A 25,883-nucleotide genomic window follows, 5' to 3' on the forward strand; every position below is an offset into this window, starting at 1 on the left:
TCCATGCTGCTGTGATCAGGGATACAGAAATGTTTTGCCACAGGTAGATCCATTCTTTTTTCTCTTACTGTGTGACAATGAGCATTCATCCTTGTTCTAAGCTTTTGCCCTGTCTCCCCCACATACAGACCCCCAGTTGGACATTTAGTACAAATAATTAAGTACACCACATTAGATGTGATGCAGGTGAAAGTACCTGGGATCTTGTAGTCCTGATGTGAGTTGGGGATCTTTATCTTGTCCGTGGTCATTATAAATGGACAGGTTTTACATTTTTTCTGGTTGCAAGGAAAGGTTCCTGCAGCTGTAGGAGAGGACAGGGAGCTTCTGACAATGATGCTTCTTAGATTTGGGGGCTGCCTAAAACACAGCAGTGGGGGGTCTGGAAAAATGGATTGTAATCGGGCATCTTTTTGTAGTAAAGGTTGTAATTTCCGTGCAGCTCCCCTTAGCACTTCCAGATTTGGGTTGTAGGTGACCACTAGAGGCACCCGGCTATTTTCTTCTTTAGCTTTGTAATGTAGCAGGTGATTCCTTGACAATCTGGTGGCTCTTGTAATTTCCCATGGGGTGTACTTAATTATTTGTACTAAATGTCCAACTGGGGGTCTGTATGTGGCGGAGACAGGGCAAAAGCTTAGAACAAGGATGAATGCTCATCGTCACACAATAAGAGAAAAAAGAATGGATCTACCTGTGGCAAAACATTTCTGTATCCCTGATCACAGCAGCGTGGATATGAAATTACTGGTATTGAAAGGTAACTTCAATTCTCAGAGAGAGAGGCGAGTTTGGGAGTACAAATTTATGACGACCTTTGACACTCTCAGTGCTGGAATGAATGTGTCGCATGGATTTATGTCTTTTTACATCAATTAAGGAATTTCCTTTTAAAACCTTGCGGGGGCATCACAGAACTAGACCCCAATCAGAGGACCATAAAACATCCGGACTCCTTATCTATGAACTGGTCCAATGTTTATATTTATGTTTCTCCCTCTCCCATACTGATAGTTCTGCTTCACGTCACTTGTCTTATCTATTGCATTTTTTCTAGGCTGTATTGTGCATAAATATGTGACTTCAGATTTTGTATTAGTCTAGCCTGATGAAGAGACCTGAGTAGTCTCGAAAGCTTGCAATGTGTTACCATCTTTTCAGTTAGCCATTAAAAGGTATCAACTACTGAGGACTCTCAACTAGAATTAGACACTGAGAAGAAATGTGGAGCTCCGCCCCTGATCATGTGACCCCTTCTCCCATGTGACTGATCACATGACTGTGACATCACACAGGTCCTGTTCGCACACAGCTCTGCTGCTCTGCAACTGGAGGTATGTGTGTGCTGTCTCCTCACCCCGATCTACAGGGAGGAGAGAGAGCGACAGACCCCGCACTACACATGGAGGAGAGAGAGTGACAGACACCGCACTGCACATGGAGGAGAGAGAGCGACAGACCCCGCACTACACATGGAGGAGAGAGAGTGACAGACCCCGCACTACACATGGGGGAGAGAGAGCGACAGACCCCGCACTACACATGGGGGAAAGATAGGGTCAGACCCCGCACTACACATGGAGGAGAGAGAGTGACAGACACCGCACTACACATGGAGGAGAGAGAGCGACAGACCCCGCACTACACATGGGGGAGAGAGAGGGACAGACCCCACACTACACATGGGGGAGAGAGAGTGACAGACCCCGCACTACACATGGAGGAGAGAGAGTGACAGACCCCACACTACACATGGAGGAGAGAGAGCGACAGACCCCGCACTACACATGGAGGAGAGAGAGTGACAGACCCCACACTGCACATGGAGGAGAGAGAGTGACAGACCCCGCACTACACATGGAGGAGAGAGAGCGACAGACCCCGCACTACACATGGGGGAGAGAGAGCGACAGACCCCGCACTACACATGGAGGAGAGAGAGTGACAGACCCCACACTACACATGGAGGAGAGAGAGCGACAGACCCCGCACTACACATGGAGGAGAGAGAGCGACAGACCCCGCACTACACATGGAGGAGAGAGAGTGACAGACCCCACACTACACATGGGGGAGAGAGAGTGACAGACCCCACACTACACATGGAGGAGAGAGAGCGACAGACCCCGCACTACACATGGAGGAGAGAGAGTGACAGACCCCACACTACACATGGAGGAGAGAGAGCGACAGACCCCGCACTACACATGGAGGAGAGAGAGCGACAGACCCCGCACTACACATGGAGGAGAGAGAGTGACAGACCCCGCACTACACATGGGGGAAAGATAGGGTCAGACCCCGCACTACACATGGAGGAGAGAGAGTGACAGACACCGCACTACACATGGAGGAGAGAGAGCGACAGACCCCGCACTACACATGGGGGAGAGAGAGCGACAGACCCCGCACTACACATGGAGGAGAGAGAGTGACAGACCCCACACTACACATGGAGGAGAGAGAGCGACAGACCCCGCACTACACATGGAGGAGAGAGAGTGACAGACCCCGCACTACACATGGAGGAGAGAGAGTGACAGACCCCGCACTACACATGGAGGAGAGAGAGCGACAGACCCCGCACTACACATGGGGGAGAGAGAGCGACAGACCCCGCACTACACATGGAGGAGAGAGAGTGACAGACCCCACACTACACATGGAGGAGAGAGAGCGACAGACCCCGCACTACACATGGAGGAGAGAGAGTGACAGACCCCACACTGCACATGGAGGAGAGAGAGTGACAGACCCCGCACTACACATGGAGGAGAGAGAGTGACAGACCCCGCACTACACATGGAGGAGAGAGAGCGACAGACCCCGCACTACACATGGAGGAGAGAGAGCGACAGACCCCGCACTACACATGGAGGAGAGAGAGTGACAGACACCGCACTGCACATGGAGGAGAGAGAGTGACAGACCCCGCACTACACATGGAGGAGAGAGAGTGACAGACCCCGCACTACACATGGAGGAGAGAGAGTGACAGACCCCGCACTACACATGGAGGAGAGAGAGTGACAGACCCCGCACTACACATGGGGGAGAGAGAGCGACAGACCCCGCACTACACATGGAGGAGAGAGAGCGACAGACCCCGCACTACACATGGAGGAGAGAGAGTGACAGACCCCGCACTACACATGGAGGAGAGAGAGTGACAGACCCCGCACTACACATGGAGGAGAGAGAGCGACAGACCCCGCACTACACATGGGGGAAAGATAGGGTCAGACCCCGCACTACACATGGAGGAGAGAGAGTGACAGACCCCACACTGCACATGGAGGAGAGAGAGTGACAGACCCCGCACTACACATGGAGGAGAGAGAGTGACAGACCCCGCACTACACATGGAGGAGAGAGAGCGACAGACCCCGCACTACACATGGAGGAGAGAGAGCGACAGACCCCGCACTACACATGGAGGAGAGAGAGTGACAGACACCGCACTGCACATGGAGGAGAGAGAGTGACAGACCCCGCACTACACATGGAGGAGAGAGAGTGACAGACCCCACACTACACATGGAGGAGAGAGAGTGACAGACCCCGCACTACACATGGAGGAGAGAGAGCGACAGACCCCGCACTACACATGGGGGAGAGAGAGCGACAGACCCCGCACTACACATGGAGGAGAGAGAGTGACAGACACCGCACTGCACATGGAGGAGAGAGAGTGACAGACCCCGCACTACACATGGAGGAGAGAGAGTGACAGACCCCGCACTACACATGGAGGAGAGAGAGCGACAGACCCCGCACTACACATGGAGGAGAGAGAGCGACAGACCCCGCACTACACATGGAGGAGAGAGAGCGACAGACCCCGCACTACACATGGGGGAGAGAGAGCGACAGACCCCGCACTACACATGGGGGAAAGATAGGGTCAGACCCCGCACTACACATGGAGGAGAGAGAGCGACAGACCCCGCACTACACATGGAGGAGAGAGAGTGACAGACCCCGCACTACACATGGAGGAGAGAGAGCGACAGACCCCGCACTACACATGGGGGAAAGATAGGGTCAGACCCCGCACTACACATGGAGGAGAGAGAGCGACAGACCCCGCACTACACATGGAGGAGAGAGAGTGACAGACCCCGCACTACACATGGAGGAGAGAGAGCGACAGACCCCGCACTACACATGGGGGAAAGATAGGGTCAGACCCCGCACTACACATGGAGGAGAGAGAGTGACAGACACCGCACTGCACATGGAGGAGAGAGAGCGACAGACCCCGCACTACACATGGAGGAGAGAGAGTGACAGACCCCGCACTACACATGGAGGAGAGAGAGCGACAGACCCCGCACTACACATGGAGGAGAGAGAGTGACAGACACCGCACTGCACATGGAGGAGAGAGAGTGACAGACCCCGCACTACACATGGAGGAGAGAGAGTGACAGACCCCACACTACACATGGAGGAGAGAGAGTGACAGACCCCGCACTACACATGGAGGAGAGAGAGTGACAGACCCCGCACTACACATGGGGGAGAGAGAGTGACAGACCCCGCACTACACATGGAGGAGAGAGAGTGACAGACACCGCACTGCACATGGAGGAGAGAGAGTGACAGACACCGCACTACACATGGAGGAGAGAGAGTGACAGACCCCGCACTACACATGGAGGAGAGAGAGCGACAGACCCCGCACTACACATGGAGGAGAGAGAGCGACAGACCCCGCACTACACATGGAGGAGAGAGAGCGACAGACCCCGCACTACACATGGGGGAGAGAGAGCGACAGACCCCGCACTACACATGGGGGAAAGATAGGGTCAGACCCCGCACTACACATGGAGGAGAGAGAGCGACAGACCCCGCACTACACATGGAGGAGAGAGAGTGACAGACCCCGCACTACACATGGAGGAGAGAGAGCGACAGACCCCGCACTACACATGGGGGAAAGATAGGGTCAGACCCCGCACTACACATGGAGGAGAGAGAGCGACAGACCCCGCACTACACATGGAGGAGAGAGAGTGACAGACCCCGCACTACACATGGAGGAGAGAGAGCGACAGACCCCGCACTACACATGGGGGAAAGATAGGGTCAGACCCCGCACTACACATGGAGGAGAGAGAGTGACAGACACCGCACTACACATGGAGGAGAGAGAGTGACAGACCCCGCACTACACATGGAGGAGAGAGAGCGACAGACCCCGCACTACACATGGGGGAAAGATAGGGTCAGACCCCGCACTACACATGGAGGAGAGAGAGTGACAGACCCCGCACTACACATGGAGGAGAGAGAGTGACAGACCCCGCACTACACATGGAGGAGAGAGAGCGACAGACCCCGCACTACACATGGAGGAGAGAGAGCGACAGACCCCGCACTACACATGGAGGAGAGAGAGCGACAGACCCCGCACTACACATGGAGGAGAGAGAGTGACAGACACCGCACTGCACATGGAGGAGAGAGAGTGACAGACCCCGCACTACACATGGAGGAGAGAGAGTGACAGACCCCGCACTACACATGGAGGAGAGAGAGTGACAGACACCGCACTGCACATGGAGGAGAGAGAGTGACAGACCCCACACTACACATGGAGGAGAGAGAGTGACAGACCCCGCACTACACATGGAGGAGAGAGAGTGACAGACCCCGCACTACACATGGGGGAGAGAGAGCGACAGACCCCGCACTACACATGGGGGAAAGATAGGGTCAGACCCCGCACTACACATGGAGGAGAGAGAGGGACAGACCCCGCACTACACATGGGGGAGAGAGAGTGACAGACCCCGCACTACACATGGGGGAGAGAGAGCGACAGACCCCGCACTACACATGGAGGAGAGAGAGCGACAGACCCCGCACTACACATGGAGGAGAGAGAGTGACAGACACCGCACTGCACATGGAGGAGAGAGAGTGACAGACCCCACACTACACATGGAGGAGAGAGAGTGACAGACCCCGCACTACACATGGAGGAGAGAGAGTGACAGACCCCGCACTACACATGGGGGAGAGAGAGCGACAGACCCCGCACTACACATGGGGGAAAGATAGGGTCAGACCCCGCACTACACATGGAGGAGAGAGAGGGACAGACCCCGCACTACACATGGGGGAGAGAGAGTGACAGACCCCGCACTACACATGGAGGAGAGAGAGTGACAGACCCCGCACTACACATGGAGGAGAGAGAGTGACAGACACCGCACTGCACATGGAGGAGAGAGAGTGACAGACCCCGCACTACACATGGAGGAGAGAGAGCGACAGACCCCGCACTACACATGGATGAGAGAGAGCGACAGACCCCGCACTACACATGGAGGAGAGAGAGCGACAGACCCCGCACTACACATGGAGGAGAGAGAGTGACAGACACCGCACTGCACATGGAGGAGAGAGAGTGACAGACCCCGCACTACACATGGGGGAAAGATAGGGTCAGACCCCGCACTACACATGGAGGAGAGAGAGCGACAGACCCCGCACTACACATGGAGGAGAGAGAGTGACAGACCCCACACTACACATGGAGGAGAGAGAGTGACAGACCCCGCACTACACATGGAGGAGAGAGAGCGACAGACCCCGCACTACACATGGAGGAGAGAGAGTGACAGACCCCGCACTACACATGGAGGAGAGAGAGCGACAGACCCCGCACTACACATGCAGCAGAGAGCGCGACAGACCCCGCACTACACATGGAGGAGAGAGAGAGTGTCTGTTGTGGCTCGGTGTCTGCAGGTCCCTTCTCAGTATGGCTCTGTAGAGATGGAGGTTCCTGTGTCGTTGAATCTGCTGTATACACTGAGCAGGGAATGGAGGTGTCCAGGCTGTTGTTTCTTTATCTTTTTACTTGTTCAGGGGGACACATGTGTAAAATCTCCGATGTGGCAGAATACCACGTCTTTTTAGTAATGTTGTATTGTAGTGCGGTGGTTATCTAGTTTAACTTTGTAGAACTACAGTTCCCAGACGTAAACAACACAAGTAGAGCAGGGATAGTTGTGCTCTCTAGTCCCTAAGCCCCTAAATTAACTAGTATGCCCTGTATCTAAGGGCACAGTGTAAAATCCTTTTCTTCGTTGGTTCCACAGTTGAGTTTCACCAGCGGGAATCGGCAGCCATTCATCAGATTTCCGGTGTATCCCAAATAATATGGTCGTGGTGAGCTTTTGTATTTTTTTTCTACATAAGATGATTGTGTCTTAAAATAACAATTAAATGTCCATTCCCCCAGTGCTCCCACACAAGTATCTAACAGGTTTTCCCCAACAATCCTGTATTTAATTACCTCCATCGTCCCATCAAAGCCTTAGATAATAACAAAATGAGCAAATACCCTGCAGTAAATAAATAATTATCAGTGGTGCATGAAAATAATATAGGGGACTTGGTTAACATAATTTTGATTAAAAGAGTGTATAAGCCATCCCACCGTGTCAAGGTGACCTTATTCAGGACGGTCCTAACATCTAGTATTAAAACCTTACCATATGTCAAATGGTGTAAATGTGAGTAAGAGCTCTCCAGATTCCCTGCCCCTGCTGTAGAAAAGCCTCCCCACAGCATGATACTGCCACCACCATGTGGGACAGTGGGGATAGTGTTTTCAGGGTGATGTGCTGTGTTAGTTTTCTGGCTCACATAGAGTGTCGCATTCAGCCAAAAATGTTCTACTTTGATCTAATCTGACCAGAGCAACTTCTTCCCCACCCTCGCTGTGTCCCCTACATAGCATTTCTCAAACTGAAATGTCACTTCTGAAGGCTTGCCTTTAAAATTGCTTTCATTTTGCCACTCTTCCACAGAAGGCTAGATTTGTGGAGCATACAACTGATAGTTGTCCTGCGGACACCTGAGCTGTGGATCTCTGCAGCACATCCAGAGTGATCATGTGCTTCTTGGATACTTCTAATTAGTTTTGTCCTAGTTTCGGTGGATGCCGTGTCTTGGTAGGTTTACAGTTGTGCCATCTTGATGTATTGAACAGTACTCCATGAGATCTTCAGAGATTGGACTATTTTTTATAACTTAATCTTCTTTCCTCTTCTCCACAACTTTATCCCTGACCTGTCTGGTGGGCTCCTTGGTTTTCATGATGCTGTTTGACCTCTATAGTTCTCACACAAACCTCTGATTCCAATTACACCCAGCAGGGCACATTGTAATAATTATGTGACTTCTGGAGGAAAAGTTTGTGGGGTATGAATACTTTTTCAATATACTGTATATCATGTGAGCATTGCTACCACTGTCTGGCTATAGCTGTCATTTGAAGGTGTGACATCCTCTGACATTACTTTAACGTGTAACATGGAGGAGCTGTCTTGACAAAGTTATTGGTCTCCTCATCCCAAGCAGAGAGAATCCATTCTCTACTATATATACAGTGATGTTTTAAAGTTTGTGAACTGTTCAGAATTTTGTATATTCCAATAGTCTGAAAAGTAAATTTGGAAATTAAATGAGACAAAATATTAGAACAGTGTTTCCCAACTGTAGTCCTCAAAGTTCCCACCAACAGATCATGTCTTGAGTATTTACTTAGTATTGGCAATTAATTTTCCCGAGGGTCCACATGAGACCATGACTGTCGTGGAGGGTCAAACCAATAGGCTGAATTTAATTCTACTCACTATTAATATCAATATATTATAATTTATTATATTATTGATAATGATATTAATATTTAATATTGAGCAGAATTTAGTTTGCTGACATCCCCCTATACAGCTCTGGCAAAAATTAAGAGACCACTTCACAGTTGTATAAAAATCCGCTTCTCTCCATGTCCGGCAGCCATTCCATTCCAGTGTCAGTTGAATTCCACCCAGAGTCCACCTCATTCTACTTAATGTGCTTCTGATTAGGTGATCACCTGAACCAAATCTTATTTAATGAAGGAAAGTATAAAAAACCCTGCTGTGGTGTTCACAATCCTCTTGCAATAGGACAAGCTGGATGCAAAACAAGTGCTAGTAATGTCCCAAAAGTAATAAGAATGAAAAAATAACTTTTAACCATGCCAAAGAAGTTGAAAAGAAAAGTGTTGAGTGAGGAAAAGAAGGGCTCAGTTCTGGCTTTACTAGCGGAGGGATACAGTGAGCGTCATGTTGCCTCCAGCCTTAAAATTTCTGAGACGGCAGTCCATTACAACAAGGTCAAGCAGTAGAAATTGGGGACAACAAAGCTACAGACCGGCAGAAGGTGAAAACGACTCTCCCACTGACTGGGATGACCGACATCTTATTCGAATGTTACTCAGCAACTGCAGGATGACATCAAGTGACCTACAAAAGGAATGGCAAATGGCAGCTGGGGTGAAGTGCACGGCAAGAACAGTTCGTAACAGGCTCCTAGCGGCACTTCTCAAATCATATAAAGCTAGAAAAAAGCCTTTCATCAATGAGAAGCAAAGGAGAGCCAGGCTGAAGTTTGCCAAACACCATAAGGATTGGACCATACAGGACTGGAGTAAGGTAATCTTCTCTGATGAGTCTAATTTTCAGCTTTGCCCAACACCTGGTCTTCTAATGATTAGACGGAGGCCTGGAGAGGCGTACAAGCCACCGTGTCTTGCACCCACTGTGAAATTTGGTGGAGGATCGGTGATGATCTGGGGATGCTTCAGCAAGGCTGGAATTGGGCAGGTTAATCTTTGCGTAGGACGTATGAACCAAGCTGCCTACAAGGTTATCCTGGAAAAACAGCTGATTCCTTCTGCTCAGGCAATGTTCCTCATACAGCAGGAGCCCCACACAGCCTCCCCCATACACAGCATGAGTCCCACACAGCCTCCCCATATACACCATCACTTTTGCTGGTGCAACCCCCCAACCTACTGTCTCCTTCCCCACCATCCTGTAGCATGTAAGCCCGAAAAGGCAGGGTCCTCTCTCCCCTCTATATCAGTCTGTGATTGTTAGTTTGTTTACTGTAAGTGATATCTGTAATTTGTTTGTAACCCCTTCTCATGTACAGCAACATGGAATCAATGGTGCTATAGAAATAAATAATAATAATAATACAGCATTAGCCCCACACAGCCTCCCCCATATACTGCATGAGCCCCACACAGCCTCCCCCATATACCGCATGAGCCTCACACAGCCTCCCCCATATACCGCATGAGCCCCACACAGCCTCCCCCATATACAGCATGAGCCCCACACAGCCCCCCCATATACTGCATGAGCCCCACACAGCCTCCCCCATATACAACATGAGCCTCACACAGCCTCCCCCATAAACAACATGAGCCCCACACAGCTTCCCCATATACTGCATGAGCCCCACACAGCCTCCCCCATATACAACATGAGCCCCACACAGCTTCCCCATATACAGCATGAGCCCCACACAGCCCCCCCCATATACTGCATGAGCCCCACACAGCCTCCCCCATATACAACATGAGCCTCACGCATCCTCCCCCATATACAGCATGAGCCCCACACAGCCTCCCCATATACTGCATGAGCCCCACACAGCCTCCCCATATACAGCATGAGCCTCACACAGCCTCCCCATATACTGCATGAGCCCCACACAGCCGCCCCCATATACAGCATGAGCCCCACACAGCCTCCCCCATATACTGCATGAGCCCCACACAGCCTCCCCCATATACAGCATGAGCCCCACACAGCCTCCCCCATATACAGCATGAGCCTCACACAGCCTCCACATATACAGCATGAGCCTCACACAGCCTCCCCATATACAGCATGAGCCCCACACAGCCTCCCCATATACAGCATGAGCCTCACACAGCCTCCCCATATACAGCATGAGCCCCACACAGCCTCCCCCATATACAGCATGAGCCCCACACAGCCTCCACATATACAGCATGAGCCTCACACAGCCTCCCCATATACAGCATGAGCCTCACACAGCCTCCCCATATACAGCATGAGCCCCACACAGCCTCCCCATATACAGCATGAGCCTCACACAGCCTCCCCATGTGCAGCATGATGCCGCCATAGCCCCCATGTGCAGCACAACACCCCTATAGCCTCCCCATTTTCAGCAAGATGCCTCCATAGCCTCCCCATGTGCTGCATTTCACCTCCCATAGCCTCCCCATGTGCAGCCTCACACCCCCCATAGCCTCCCCATGTGCAGCCTGACACCCCCATAACCTCTTCATGTGCAGCCTAACAGCCCCATAGCCTCTCCACGTGCAGCCTGTCACCCCCATAGCCTCCCCATGTGCAGCATGATGCCCCCATAGCCTCCCCATGTGCTGCATGTCGCTCCCAAAGCCTCCCCATGCGCAGCATGATGCCCCCATAGCCTCCCCATGTGCTGCATGTCGCCCCCATAGCCTCCCCATGTGCTGCATGTCACCCCCATAGCTTCCACATGTGCTGCATGTCGCCCCCATAGCCTCCCCATGTGCTGCATGTCGCCCCCATAGCCTCCCCATGTGCTGCATGTCGCCCCCATAGCTTCCCCATGTGCTGCATGTCGCCCCATAGCTTCCCCATGTGCTGCATGTCGCCCCCATAGCCTCCCCATGTGCTGCATGTCGCCCCCATAGCCTCCCCATGTGCTGCATGTTGCCCCCATAGCTTCCCCATGTGCTGCATGTCACCCCCATAGCCTCCCCATGTGCTGCATATCGCCCCCATAGCCTCCCCATGTGCTGCATATCACCCCGATAGGCTCCCCATGTGCTGCATGTCGCCCCCATAGCCTCCCCATGTGCTGCATGTCGCCCTCATAGCCTCCCCATGTGCTGCATGTCGCCCCCATAGGCTCCCCATGTGCTGCATGTCGCCCCCATAGCCTCCCCATGTGCTGCATATCGCCCCCATAGCCTCCCCATGTGCTGCATATCGCCCCCATAGCCTCCCCATGTGCTGCATATCGCCCCTATAGCCTCCCCATGTGCTGCATGTCGCCCCCATAGCCTCCCCATGTGCTGCATGTCGCCCCCATAGCCTCCCCATGTCCTGCATGTCGCCCCCATAGCCTCCCCATGTGCTGCATGTCGCCCCCATAGCCTCCCTATGTGCTGCATGTCGCCCCCATAGCCTCCCCATGTGCTGCATGTCGCCCCCATAGCCTCCCCATGTGCTGCATGTCGCCCCCATAGCCTCCCCATGTGCAGCATGTCGCCCCCATAGCCTCCCTATGTGCTGCATGTCACCCCCATAGCCTCCCTATGTGCTGCATGTCGCCCCCATAGCCTCCCCATGTGCTGCATGTCACCCCCATAGCCTCCCCATGTGCTGCATGTCGCCCCCATAGCCTCCCCATGTGCAGCATGTCGCCCCCATAGCCTCTCCATGTGCTGCATGTCGCCCCCATAGCCTCTCCATGTGCTGCATGTCGCCCCCATAGCCTCCCCATGTGCTGCATGTCGCCCCCATAGCCTCCCCATGTGCTGCATGTCGCCCCCATAGCCTCCCCATGTGCTGCATGTCGCCCCCATAGCCTCCCCATGTGCTGCATGTCGCCCCCATAGGCTCCCCATGTGCTGCATGTCGCCCCCATAGCCTCCCCATGTGCTGCATGTCGCCCCCATAGCCTCCCCATGTGCTGCATATCGCCCCCATAGCCTCCCCATGTGCTGCATATCGCCCCTATAGCCTCCCCATGTGCTGCATGTCGCCCCCATAGCCTCCCCATGTGCTGCATGTCGCCCCCATAGCCTCCCCATGTCCTGCATGTCGCCCCCATAGCCTCCCCATGTGCTGCATGTCGCCCCCATAGCCTCCCCATGTGCTGCATGTCGCCCCCATAGCCTCCCCATGTGCTGCATGTCGCCCCCATAGCCTCCCCATGTGCAGCATGTCGCCCCCATAGCCTCTCCATGTGCTGCATGTCGCCCCCATAGCCTCTCCATGTGCTGCATGTCGCCCCCATAGCCTCCCCATGTGCTGAATGTCGCCCCCATAGCCTCCCCATGTGCTGCATGTCGCCCCCATAGCCTCCCCATGTGCTGCATGTCGCCCCCATAGCCTCCCCATGTGCTGCATGTCGCCCCCATAGCCTCCCCATGTGCTGCATGTCGCCCCCATAGCCTCCCCATGTGCTGCATGTCGCCCCCATAGCCTCCCCATGTGCTGCATGTCGCCCCCATAGCCTCCCCATGTGCTGCATGTCGCCCCCATAGCCTCCCCATGTGCTGCATGTCGCCCCCATAGCCTCCCCATGTGCTGCACGTCGCCCCCATAGCCTTCCCATGGGCTGCACGTCGCCCCCATAGCTTCCCCATGGGCTGTACGTCGCCCCCATAGCCTCCCCATGTGCTGCACGTCGCCCCCATAGCCTCCCCATGTGCTGCACGTCGCCCCCATAGCCTCCCCATGTGCTGCACGTCGCCCCCATAGCCTCCCCATGTGCTGCACGTCGCCCCCATAGCCTCTCCATGTGCAGCACGTCGCCCCCATAGCCTCTCCATGTGCTGCACGTCGCCCCCATAGCCTCTCCATGTGCTGCACGTCGCCCCCATAGCCTCCCCATGTGCTGCATGTCGCCCCCATAGCCTCCCCATGTGCTGCATGTCGCCCCCATAGCCTCCCCATGTGCTGCATGTCACCCCCATAGCCTCCCCATGTGCTGCATGTCGCCCCATAGCCTCCCAATGTGCTGCATGTCGCCCCCATAGCCTCCCCATGTGCTGCATGTCACCCCCATAGCCTCCCCATGTGCTGCATGTCGCCCCATAGCCTCCCCATGTGCTGCATGTCACCCCCATAGCCTCCCCATGTGCTGCATGTCGCCCCATAGCCTCCCCATGTGCTGCATGTCGCCCCCTTAGCCTCCCCATGTGCTGCATGTCTCCCCCTTAGCCTCCCCATGTGCTGCATGTCGCCCCCATAGCCTCCCCATGTGCTGCACGTCGCCCCATAGTCTCCCCATGTGCAGCACGTCGCCCCCATAGCCTCTCCATGTGCTGCACGTCGCCCCCATAGCCTCTCCATGTGCTGCATGTTGCCCCCATAGCCTCCCCATGTGCTGCATGTCGCCCCCATAGCCTCCCCATGTGCTGCATGTCGCCCCCATAGCTTCCCCATGTGCTGCATGTCGCCCCCATAGCCTCCCCATGTGCTGCATGTCACCTCCATAGCCTCCCCATGTGCTGCATGTCGCCCCCATAGCCTCCCCATGTGCTGCATGTCGCCCCCATAGCCTCCCCATGTGCTGCATGTCGCCCCCTTAGCCTCCCCATGTGCTGCATGTCGCCCCCTTAGCCTCCCCATGTGCTGCATGTCGCCCCCTTAGCCTCCCCATGTGCTGCATGTCGCCCCCTTAGCCTCCCCATGTGCTGCATGTCGCCCCTTAGCCTCCCCATGTGCTGCATGTCGCCCCCATAGCCTCCCCATGTGCTGCATGTCGCCCCCATAGCCTCCCCATGTGCTGCATGTCGCCCCCATAGCCTCTCCATGTGCTGCATGTAGCCCCCATAGCCTCTCCATGTGCTGCATGTCGCCCCCATAGCCTCCCCATGTGCTGCATGTCGCCCCCATAGCCTCCCCATGTGCAGCACGTCGCCCCCATAGCCTCTCCATGTGCTGCACGTCGCCCCCATAGCCTCCCCATGTGCTGCACGTCGCCCCCATAGCCTCCCCATGTGCTGCATGTCGCCCCATAGCCTCCCCATGTGCTGCATGTCGCCCCCATAGCCTCCCCATGTGCTGCATGTCGCCCCATAGCCTCCCCATGTGCTGCATGTCGCCCCCATAGCCTCCCCATGTGCTGCATGTCGCCCCCATAGCCTCCCCATGTGCTGCATGTCGCCCCCATAGCCTCCCCATGTGCTGCATGTCGCCCCCATAGCCTCCCCATGTGCTGCATGTCGCCCCCATAGCCTCCCCATGTGCTGCATGTCGCCCCCATAGCCTCCCCATGTGCTTCATGTCGCCCCCATAGCCTCCCCATGTGCTGCATGTCGCCCCCATAGCCTCCCCATGTGCTGCATGTCGCCCCATAGCCTCCCCATGTGCTGCACGTCGCCCCCATAGCCTCCCCATGTGCTGCATGTCGCCCCCATAGCCTCCCCATGTGCTGCACGTCGCCCCCATAGCCTCCCCATGTGCTGCATGTCGCCCCCATAGCCTCCCCATGTGCTGCATGTCGCCCCCATAGCCTCCCCATGTGCTGCACGTCGCCCCCATCGCCTCCCCATGTGCTGCATGTCGCCCCCATAGCCTCCCCATGTGCTGCATGTCACCCCCATAGCCTCTCCATGTGCTGCATGTCGCCCCCATAGAATTGCCATGCCCACCCAAACATCCCATACACATGAAAACAAACAACACCACATACTCACCTCTGTTGTTCCCCCTGGCGCTCTCCTGTTTCTGTCTCCGGTGCGCCGACTCTCTGCAGTACACAGTTGATGCGATAACATGACGGCATCGCTTCAGATGTTTCACGCACTGGTGAAGAAAGTCGCCGGAGGCCCCTCCTCCACCAATTATATCAGCGCAGATGGAAACATCGAGCGGGCGGGCACGGTGCGGCCCGTGGACCTCTGGCTTCCAGCCCCACTGCTGTGTTCGGCCCGCGGGCCGGAATGAAACCGCCAGAGGGCCGGATGTGGCCCATGGGCCTCACTTTACCCAGGTCTGGTCCAAAGGATAATCCCATTACCTGTCCATTTCTAAAGAAATTTTGAAAACCTGATTTGTCGTTGTCTCCTGAGGACTAGAGTTGGGGTACGCTGTATTAGACTGTTAATTTTTTAACTAAGAAAAATGATCCAATATCACGTGTGTGAGTAGTAAAAGTATGTGAACCTCTGCTTTCAGTATCTGTTCAGACCCTTGTGCAGCAATAATTGTATCTAAGTGTCAGTAATTACTGATTAGTCCTGTACATCTGATTAGAGGCATTTTATCCCATTTCTCCTTACAAAACCCTTTAAACCCTGTTATGTTGTTTGTTTTTTCCCCATGATCTGCTTTTTTCAGGTCGTTCCACGCCATTTCTGAACTTTTCCTTGGCCAAATTCTTTAACTAGCAAAAAGGAAGGAAGTCCAGCGAAGCAGCAGGTATATATAAAATCCACGATTTATTAGGGTAGGTTACAAATGAATGGAGGTCCCTCCAGAGGCACATAAACCTACGCGGATCAGAATTGTCCGCAGCATTTCCGCAACTCCCTGCCGCGGGGAAAGCACATGCGGAATTTGCAAGCGTTTTTAGCTTGCAGAATGCTAGCGTTTTCCAGGCAATCTGTAACATCGCTTGGAAACGTGATTGACAGGTTGGTCACGCACAAGCATAATGCTTGACTAGTGTGACCAACTGCCTATGCAGCATCAATAGTAAAAGATAGTATGTTAAAATAAATTTTAAAAAAATTAAAAATCGGGATATACTTACCCTCTGTCGGCCCCCGGAGTCCTTCCCGCCCTCATTGGCACTGGCGGCAACTTCCGTTCCCAGGGATGCATTGCGCGAATGACCTCTGATGACGTAGCAGTCACGCGAGACCACTACGTCATCAGAGGTCATTCGTGCAATGCATCCCTGGGAACGGAAGTTGCCGCCAGCGCCAATGAGGGCGGGAAGGACTCCGGGGCCCGACAGAGGGTAAGTATATCCCGATTTTTTATTTTAATACTATTTTTTGCAGGAATATGGTACCCGGGGCATGTAGGAGAGTCTCCCCTCCTCCAGACCCTGGGTACCATCCGCACTTGAAGAGCTCACTTTACGCATGGTGGGCATAGCCACATGCCTAAAGTGAGCGCTTCAATGCAATCCTATGGCAGCGGAATTGCCGCCATTCCGCAGAAATAATGGACTTTCTGTGGATTTTACCGCTATGTGATTCCGCAGCTGTAAAATCCGCAGCATGGGCACAGCAACTGCGGAATCCCATAGGATTGCATGGGAATGCGTTTTTTAAGCGTTTCAGTGGCAGAAAGGCTTAAAAAAAGCAACGTGGGCGCACAGCCTTATGGTTACACAATGCATGTTGGGAACGCATCCTTACGCAGAATGAAGCAACAATCACATGTTAAGAGTGCGACAATCAAAATGGCATCCTCTGATTGATACAGCTGTATAGCAATGAGTCGAAAAGAGATGCTGAAGAAAAACAACAAAAATTAGAGAATAGAATCATATCCTGTTAACACCTGATGGACTTCTGGTGTTTCGCATAAAAATCCAGAGGGATTCTCTATATTCAGGATTATCCTTCTAAAATCACCTCCTCTAACAGGTCTATGAACCTGCTCTATCCCTTTAAAAATCAAGGATGACGCACCTCCCTTATGTACCTGTCCAAAATGACCCGATACCGCCGAGGTGTTCAAAGCCGTGGCACTTACCGCGTCTGATCGGTGTCTTCTAATGCGATTTTAGTGGTCCGATGGTCCGTCCCACGTCCTGAATGTGGCATCATGTAGAGTCTATGAGATAAATTACACCTCTAGTGCTACAATTAATACATTGTTTTATGTGAAAGGTTAATTATTAGATTTGTGTACATGGTTGTAAGAAAAACATTTAATGCTGCCACGTTTAAAAAAAAAAAAAAAACCCTTTAGAGAAAGCCACGTTTCTGAAGTTTAATTCCAATGATATAGAAGAAACATAGGGTATAAGATGGGGCGCAACGTTGGTGATTTTTTTTTTTTTTTGCCACGTACCATTTTTTTTTGGTGAGGTTTTTTTTTTTTGCCACGTACCTGATATCCGTGTTTTTTAATGTGTCCTGGAGTTTGGAATATTGATTCATGATGGTTACATATTTTATGATGCTACGTCCGACCTCATAATACTGAGAACTGTACGGTGGTGAAGAAGTGATTACATTCTTGTGGTTGTGACTCTGATTCTCACTATTGCGTTACTTGTGAGATTTATTTGTCCTTCTGGGATGGAAATTGTTGATACGTGAGACAAGCAAATCACTTCTGTCCACTGACGATGCTTGGTCTATGGCTTTGTTCTAATCAGATTCTCTGTAGCTTCTACGTTTCAATCTATGGAAAATAAATTCGGGTTCTCTGGGAAAAAAATCCTCTGAACTTGTACAATTCCTCTTGGTGAGAATATGTTGCCCTTTGGGAAAGTTCTTAATAATATGTGGTGGATGTCAGGATTCGGAATGAAGGATAGAGTTGCAATTTGTCGATTCCCGGTTGCGAGAGACAATGATGTGACCACTGCGAACACTGTAAACTCACATCTAAAAAATGAATCCGATTAGAATCATGTACATGGGTATGATTAATGGAAGTGGCGAAATTTCTGATTTGCTCCTGGTTGCCGGACCTGACAAAACAGGAGGTCGTCAATATAACGTCCGAACCATTTTAAATTGTCCCTGAATGGATTGTCCTCACTGAATAAAAATTTCTCCTCCCACTAGTGAAAGATGCTATTCAATAATAGAATTAGGTTCAAGTCCACAAACCTTGAAAGCGGGAGCGCCACCTGAGTGCCCGGGTATTTACACTGGCGCACAATTTCCAACCTACTACCCTCCCCCGATAACATCAGTTCATCTGTACATTCATCCACCGCTAATATACTGGATTTCTCCCAATTAACTTCTAAACCCGAAACAGACCCAAATGTTTTAAGGATATTCATGACACCCAACAATGAATTTCCTGAATCCTCCAGAAAGAGCAACACATCATCCGCGTATAGGGAAATTTTTTCCTCTATTGGCCCATACCTGAACCCCCTAACTGAGACCGCTTTCCTTATTGTCTGCATCAAGGGCTCCACTGCCAACGCCATATCAACCTTTAAATCACAATTGTATCCATCCAATTGTTTCATTTATTTTCTCCATTTTTGTTTTTCACATGCTGATTTTTTTTTTAACACCTTCTAACCCTTTTTACAGTAACAGATCTTTGGTTGATTTTTTTTCTAAATAGGAGATTTTTCCTGTTTAACCCAACAAGAATGAATAAAGACAGAGACAAGATGGCAGAGAGGATACTAAACCTCACCCTGGAGATACTTTTCCAGCTTACTGGAGAGGTGAGAGGTTCTGATGTCATCACATGACCTCATTATCTATGGGAATAACAGGGGATATGACCGGAGAGGTGAGAGGCTCTGATGTCATCACATGACCTCATTATCTATGGGAATAACGGGGGATATGACCAGAGAGGTGAGAGGCTCTGATGTCATCACATGACCTCATTATCTATGGGAATAACAGGGGATATGACCGGAGAGGTGAGAGGCTCTGATGTCATCACATGACCTCATTATCTATGGGAATAACAGGTGATATGACCAGAGAGGTGAGAGGCTCTGATGTCATCACATGACCTCATTATCTATGGGAATAACGGGGGATATGACCAGAGAGGTGAGAGGCTCTGATGTCATCACATGACCTCATTATCTATGGGAATAACGGGGGATATGACCAGAGAGGTGAGAGGCTCTGATGTCATCACATGACCTCATTATCTATGGGAATAACAGGGGATATGACCGGAGAGGTGAGAGGCTCTGATGTCATCACATGACCTCATTATCTATGGGAATAACAGGGGATATGACCAGAGAGGTGAGAGCCTCTGATGTCATCACATGACCTCATTATCTATGGGAATAACAGGGGATATGACCAGAGAGGTGAGAGGCTCTGATGTCATCACATGACCTCATTATCTATGGGAATAACGGGATATGACCGGAGAGGTGAGAGGCTCTGATGTCATCACATGACCTCAATATCTATGGGAATAACAGGGGATATGACTGCAGAGGTGAGAGGCTCTGATATCATCACATGACCTCATTATCTATGGGAATAACAGGGGATATGACCGGAGAGGTGATGGACTCTGGAGATGTCTGTAGTGATATTATTAATGTCTCCACACTCAGGATTACACAGTAGTGAAGACCTCTAGTGACCGCTGTCAGGCCCCTGTGTCTGAAGGACAGGGAGGAACCTTGAGCCCAATCCCGGGGCCTCCACCTCACCCCCGTATACATGAGGACATCAATGCCCAGAAGATCCTAGAACTCACCAACAAGATGGTTGAGCTGCTGAATGGAGAGGTGACGCTGCTGGGAATGCTGGGACATTATACAGGACAGCACTGGAGGATTCTGGGTGATGACGGTATCATTGTGTGTGTCAGGTTCCTGTAAGGTGTCAGGACATCACTGTCTATTTCTCCATGGAGGAGTGGGAGTATCTAGAAGGACACAAGGATCGGTACCAGGAGGTGATGATGGAGGAGCACCGGCCCCGCACATCACCAGGTAATAGACGGGACTAAATACACACGGCCTATAATTCTCTGTATGTAATAATGATGTCAGACCGGTCTGTGTCTCCTCAGTTCTCTCCAGTAAGAGGACAACCCCAGAGAGATGTCCCGCTCCTCCTCCACAGGACCATCAGGTAGATAGAGATCTCCCTATGATGTGTAGACGGCTGTGACGTCCTTGTGTTCAGTCTTGTTTTCTCCTCCAGTATTATATGTTTTATACTTGTGTAATGAGAGCGGTGGAGACGGCAGGATCACAGCTGACCACAGACATCACATGTCCGGATCTTCTCACCATTATTCCCGGGGACTTCTCCGATCATCGGGGACTTTTACAATATTTGTTTTGCAGCTTTTGGATCCGGATAAAGATCTGAACCATATTAATGGTCCTGAGAGAAATGTGAGGGGCGATCAGCGGTGTAAAGAGGAGACCCCTAATGTGAGAGGCGATCAGCGGTGTAAAGAGGAGACCCCTAATGTGAGGGGCGATCAGCGGTGTAAAGAGGAGACCCCTAATGTGAGGGGCGATCAGCAGTGTAAAGAGGAGACCCCTAATGTGAGGGGCGATCAGCGGTGTAAAGAGGAGACCCCTAATGTGAGGGGCGATCAGCGGTGTAAAGAGGAGACCCCTAATATGAGGGGTGATCAGCGGTGTAAAGAGGAGACCCCTAATGTGAGGGGCGATCAGCAGTGTAAAGAGGAGACCCCTACAGATATCGGCCCAGGTGAGTAGTGACCACGGAATAAGAGAAGTCACAGATTCTTCTCAATAACTGAATTATACTTTTGTTATGCTGTTTGCTCTGTCAGTTTGTTCATCAGTATATTAATTCCTTCATCAAGGATACAAAAATAAACCTCAATGATAATGTGATACCGATACAGGTGATAACACAGGGTAGCGCCTTTGTATTATTATAGGATGACATGAAGCCTGCCTATGTGATTGAGGCCGAGTTCCATTTCCCATTGTCCACTGTCAGTATGTTTGGGCCCAGAAATGTGATGAAATTGGGGCTGATGGGTTTCTAGAATGATTGGTCTGCTTAAGTCATTTCATCTGTGGTAGCACAGGATATATTGTTTGAAAATATAAAGTTTTTGGGCACCCTAAAACTATTTTTGTACCGGAAATCTACAGATTTGGGTGTTTGTTTGTTTTTTAAATCCCAGTGTGCTCAAATTTGTGAAATATCTGCTTGGTTGTAGTTTTCTGTTGCTGCTTCCTCCATCCTTATAGAGACTTAAGATACTTCGCTTTTGACATCATAAAACATTATTTAACTTGCGTGTAGAGATGGGCGGACACCTGGAAGTTCGGGTCCGGCGGGTTCGGCCAAACAGTTGCTGTGATCGGAGGTATAAAGCTTACCTCCGGTAACTGGTGTCAGCTGATGGGACAACAGCTCCCATCATCATCTGACACCTGCTAGCGCTAATTACTTTGAGAGCAGGAGCGGCAGATGGGAGTATTCATTAGTCGCTCCTGCGCTGTAAATAAATAATTAAAAAAACAAAACATTGTGGATTCCCCTGTATTTTTGCTAATCACCCAGACAAAACTCACAGCTGGGGGCTGCAACCCTCAGCTGTCAGCAAGGCTAGTTATCAAGAATGGAGGGGTCCCCATGCTATTTTTTTAATTATTTAAATAAATAATATAGAATAACGACTTGTGGTCCCCATCATTTTTGACAACCAGCCTTGCTCACGGTGCTAGCGAGGATGTCACCGAGGTCACGGCAGTTCAGCGAGGCTGGAAATGGAGCCTCAGTGACCGGACGTAACCCCGATGACGTCACCACCGGTCCCTGAGGCTGCGCTCATAGCAGTTCAGTCACGAGTGGTTTTCAGCCTGGACAGTCGTATGTTGGCACCGTCCAGGTTGAAAAATGTTTTTCCCTCAGACCTGGATTACGGCGTGGGACAGAACAACGGGCAGGTATGGTATATTGTTGTTTTTTATTTTACTCTTATTACAGGAGAACGAGGGCTTTGCTGGAATTAGGCGTTTAAATAAAAATGGAAAGGTTTGTTTAGTCTTATTTCAAATAAAGGACTTTAATCTGGTTGTGTCTTTATTTACCATACAACTATAGGATTAGTAATGGATAGGTGTCTTATAGATGCCTCTCCATTAGTAAACTGTGGGCTTGATGTCACCTGACGATACAAAGGTGACATCAGCCCCACAAATATGAACCCCATTTGCCACTGCACCGGAATTGGCGCATCTAATAGATGTGCCTTTTCTGGGTAGCTGCAGGCTGCTATTTTTAGGTTGGGGGGACCAATATCCATGGCCCCTTACCAGCCTGAGTATACCAGCCCTCAGCTGTCTGCTTTAGCAAGACTGGTTGTCAAAAACGGGGGGAGACTCCACGTCCTTTTTTAAAATTATTTATTTAAATAAAAAATACGGCGTAGGGAACCCTCTATTCTTCCTAACTAGCGTTACTGAAGCTGACAGCTGAGGGTTGCAGCCCCCAGCTGTGAGTTTTGTCTGGCTGGTTATCAAAAATAGAGGGGAACCCACGCTGTTTTTTTTCAAAAAATTATTTATTTAAAGTGCAGGAGCGGCTATTGAATGCTCCCATCTGCCGCTCCTGCTCTCACTGTAATTAGAGGTAGCAGGTGTCGGATGATGGGATCAGTTGTCCCATCCTTTGACACCAGTGACCAAAGGTAAAGTTTATACCTCCGATCACAGCTGAGTGCTTCCGCTGTCTTTTGTCAGTGTAGGAACCACGGCTCTCTGACTGTCGGGGATGATTTCTCTGCCGATCTTAAGCGGTGTTTTCCGCGCTGCCATGCACATGACAGTGCAACAAACACCTGGTGTTTGGGCAGCCGAACCCGAACAGTAACACGGACTTCCTGGTGAAGTCCGTGTTCGGTGTCCGTGCCCGAACAGTAGGTGTTCGGTATGGACGCTGAACTTTACTGTTTGGGTTCACCCATCTCTACTTACGTGGTATCATGTAGAGCAGCCATGGACACTGTTCTTGATGTACCAACTATGAGACGCTAATATATATTAGAAAATGAGTTATGATATGTAATTTCATGTTGGAATTGTAGAATAATTATCTTGGTAATAAGACCATCTGACCAGTACAATAATTCTGAAGAGTCAGGGGCAAGAATTTATATTGTTTAAAATATACAAAATCTGTTTTATTTTTTAACAGATAATCATGGTGTTATACAGCATACATATGAAGAGCACCCTTTTATTCCAAATATACTCTCAACTCTTTACATCAACGATCCGTCATCTGATGCATGTAAACAAGTCCTATCTCCTAATTCATCGCAGACTGTCGAGGAGGGGCAAATTCACATAAGTTATGTTCAACAACAAATAGCTCACACAGGGCAGAAGACATATTCATGTCCAGAATGTGGGAAATGTTTTTATGAGAATTCATCTCTGATTGCCCATCAGAAAATTCACAAAGAGTTGAAGCCTATTTTATGTTTAGAATGTGGAAAATGTTATAGTACTAAATCAACCCTTGCCGCACATCTAAGAGTTCACACAGGGGAGAAGCCATTTTCATGTTCAGAATGCGAGAAATCTTTTACCCAAAAATCAGATCTTGTTAGACATCAAAAAATTCACACAGGGGAGAAGCCATTTTCTTGTTCCATATGTGGAAAATGTTTTAGACAAAAGACAACTTTAATTGTACATCAAAGAACTCACACAGGGGAGAAGCCATTTTCATGTTCAGAATGTGAAAAATGTTTTGCCCATAAATCAGAACTTGTTAGACATCAAATAATTCACACAGGTAACAAGCCATTTTCTTGTACCTTATGTGGAAAGTGTTTTAGACAAAAGACAACTCTAATTGTACACCAAAGAATTCACACAGGGGAGAAGCCATTTTCTTGTTCAGAATGTGAAAAATCTTTTGCCCAGAAATCAGAACTTGTTAACCATGAAAGAACTCACACAAGGGAGAAGCCATTTTCATGTGTCGAATGTGAGAAATGTTTTGCCCATAAATCAGAACTTGTTAACCATGAAAGGACTCACACCGGGGAGAAGCCATTTTCATGTTCAGAATGTGAGAAATGTTTTACATGGAGATCGGATCTTGTTAACCATAAAAGAATACACACAGGGGAGAAGCCATTTTCTTGTAATATATGTGGAAAATGTTTTAGACAAAAGTCAACTCTAATTGTACATCAGATAATTCACAAAGAAAAGCCATTCTCATGTCAGGAATGTGGAAAATGTTTTATCCACAAATCATATCTCTATCAACATCAAAGTACTCACACAGGGGAGAAGCCATTTTCTTGTTCAGAATGTGAAGAGTGTTTTGATCGAAAATCAGAGCTCATGTTACATCTAAAAACTCATAAAGGGAAGAAGCTATTTTCTTGTTCAGAGTGTGGAAAAGGTTTTGATCACAAATACAATTTTGTTAGACATATGAGAATTCACACAGCGGAGAAGCCATTTTCATGTAATCTATGTGGGAAATCTTTTACTCAGAATTCACATCTTATTGATCATCAGAAAAGTCACACAGGCACGAAGGCTATTTTATGTTCAGAATGTGGGAAATGTTATACCAGTAAATCAAGTCTTGCTGTACATATAAGAATTCATCACAAAGGGGAGAAGCCGTACTCTTGTCCAGAATGTGCAAAATATTTTTCACGGAAATCAGTGCTTGCGGCACATATAAAAATTCACACAGGAGAGAAGTCATTTTCATGTTCGGAATGTGATAAATGTTTTACCCACAAATCAACTCTTGTTAGGCATCAAAGAATTCACACAGGGGAGAAGCCATATTCATGTACTGTATGTGGAAAGTGCTTTACCCAAAAGTCATCTTTAATTTCACATGAGATATCTCACACAGGAAAACCATTTTCATGTCCAGAATGTGGAAAATGTTTTATCTTGGAATCACAGCTTGATTCACATATCAAAACTCACACAGGGGAGAAGCCGTTCTCATGTTCAGAATGTTCAAAGTGTTTTAATATGAAATCACAGCTTGTTGAGCATCTTAAAACTCACACAGGGGAGAAGCCGTTTTCATGTTCTGAATGTGGGAAATGCTTTGCTCACAAATCTGCTATTAATAGACATATGAGTATTCATACAGAGGAGAAGCCATTTTCATGTATTGTGTGACGTATTTAAAGTGAAAGAAATGATGATTAAGAAATCTATCTAATTGCCAATAAGTGGCTGTCATTCAAACAGCAAATAGGATCCAGATACAATATCTATACATCTATCGTACTCAGAATATTATGTATTAATGTACAACTGTATCCTAAAACGTCTTAACAGTAAAATATCTCCTCCAGAACCTGAGCTGATCGTCAGATTGTGTATAAATATATAACTTTGTGAATCTTATTAGTTCACTTTCTATTTCTGAAAATTATCCATAGTTTTACATACTAGGAATAGAGTTTTTGGTGGAAGTATGATGTTGTTTCTGTGCCTCATCAAGAGGTATCATTAGTCTACACCTAGGAGTGGTTGGTACTGGAGATTTGACCACCTCAGAACGAAAGTGTCCACAAGGCACCATACTGCGACAGGACAATATCTGATGCCTAGTTCATTGTACATATAGC

General features: G+C 49.8%; 1 protein-coding gene and 1 long non-coding RNA gene across 2 annotated transcripts in view; both read left to right on the top strand.

Moving 5' to 3' along the window:
* LOC141060435 (uncharacterized) overlaps nucleotides 1-25,614 on the top strand; it is an 87,145-nt gene extending 61,531 nt beyond the window's left edge. The window contains exon 8 of the mRNA XM_073556684.1: nucleotides 23,789-25,614. Within this exon, the coding sequence (XP_073412785.1) occupies nucleotides 23,789-25,428 (1,640 nt within the window). The 3' untranslated portion in view covers nucleotides 25,429-25,614. The remainder of the gene's footprint in view (nucleotides 1-23,788) is intronic.
* On the top strand, nucleotides 1,217-23,589 carry LOC141060437 (uncharacterized). Its single transcript, XR_012222702.1, has 5 exons — nucleotides 1,217-1,334; nucleotides 7,119-7,188; nucleotides 7,833-7,976; nucleotides 15,957-16,037; nucleotides 23,453-23,589. It is a non-coding gene; the product is annotated as an uncharacterized lncRNA (long non-coding RNA).
* Nucleotides 25,615-25,883: the final 269 nt, after the last annotated feature.

The sequence above is a fragment of the Dendrobates tinctorius genome, unplaced genomic scaffold, assembly GCF_039654945.1.
Source record: "Dendrobates tinctorius isolate UK_male_01 unplaced genomic scaffold, ASM3965494v1 ptg000237l, whole genome shotgun sequence".
Classification (NCBI taxonomy): domain Eukaryota; kingdom Metazoa; phylum Chordata; class Amphibia; order Anura; family Dendrobatidae; genus Dendrobates; species Dendrobates tinctorius.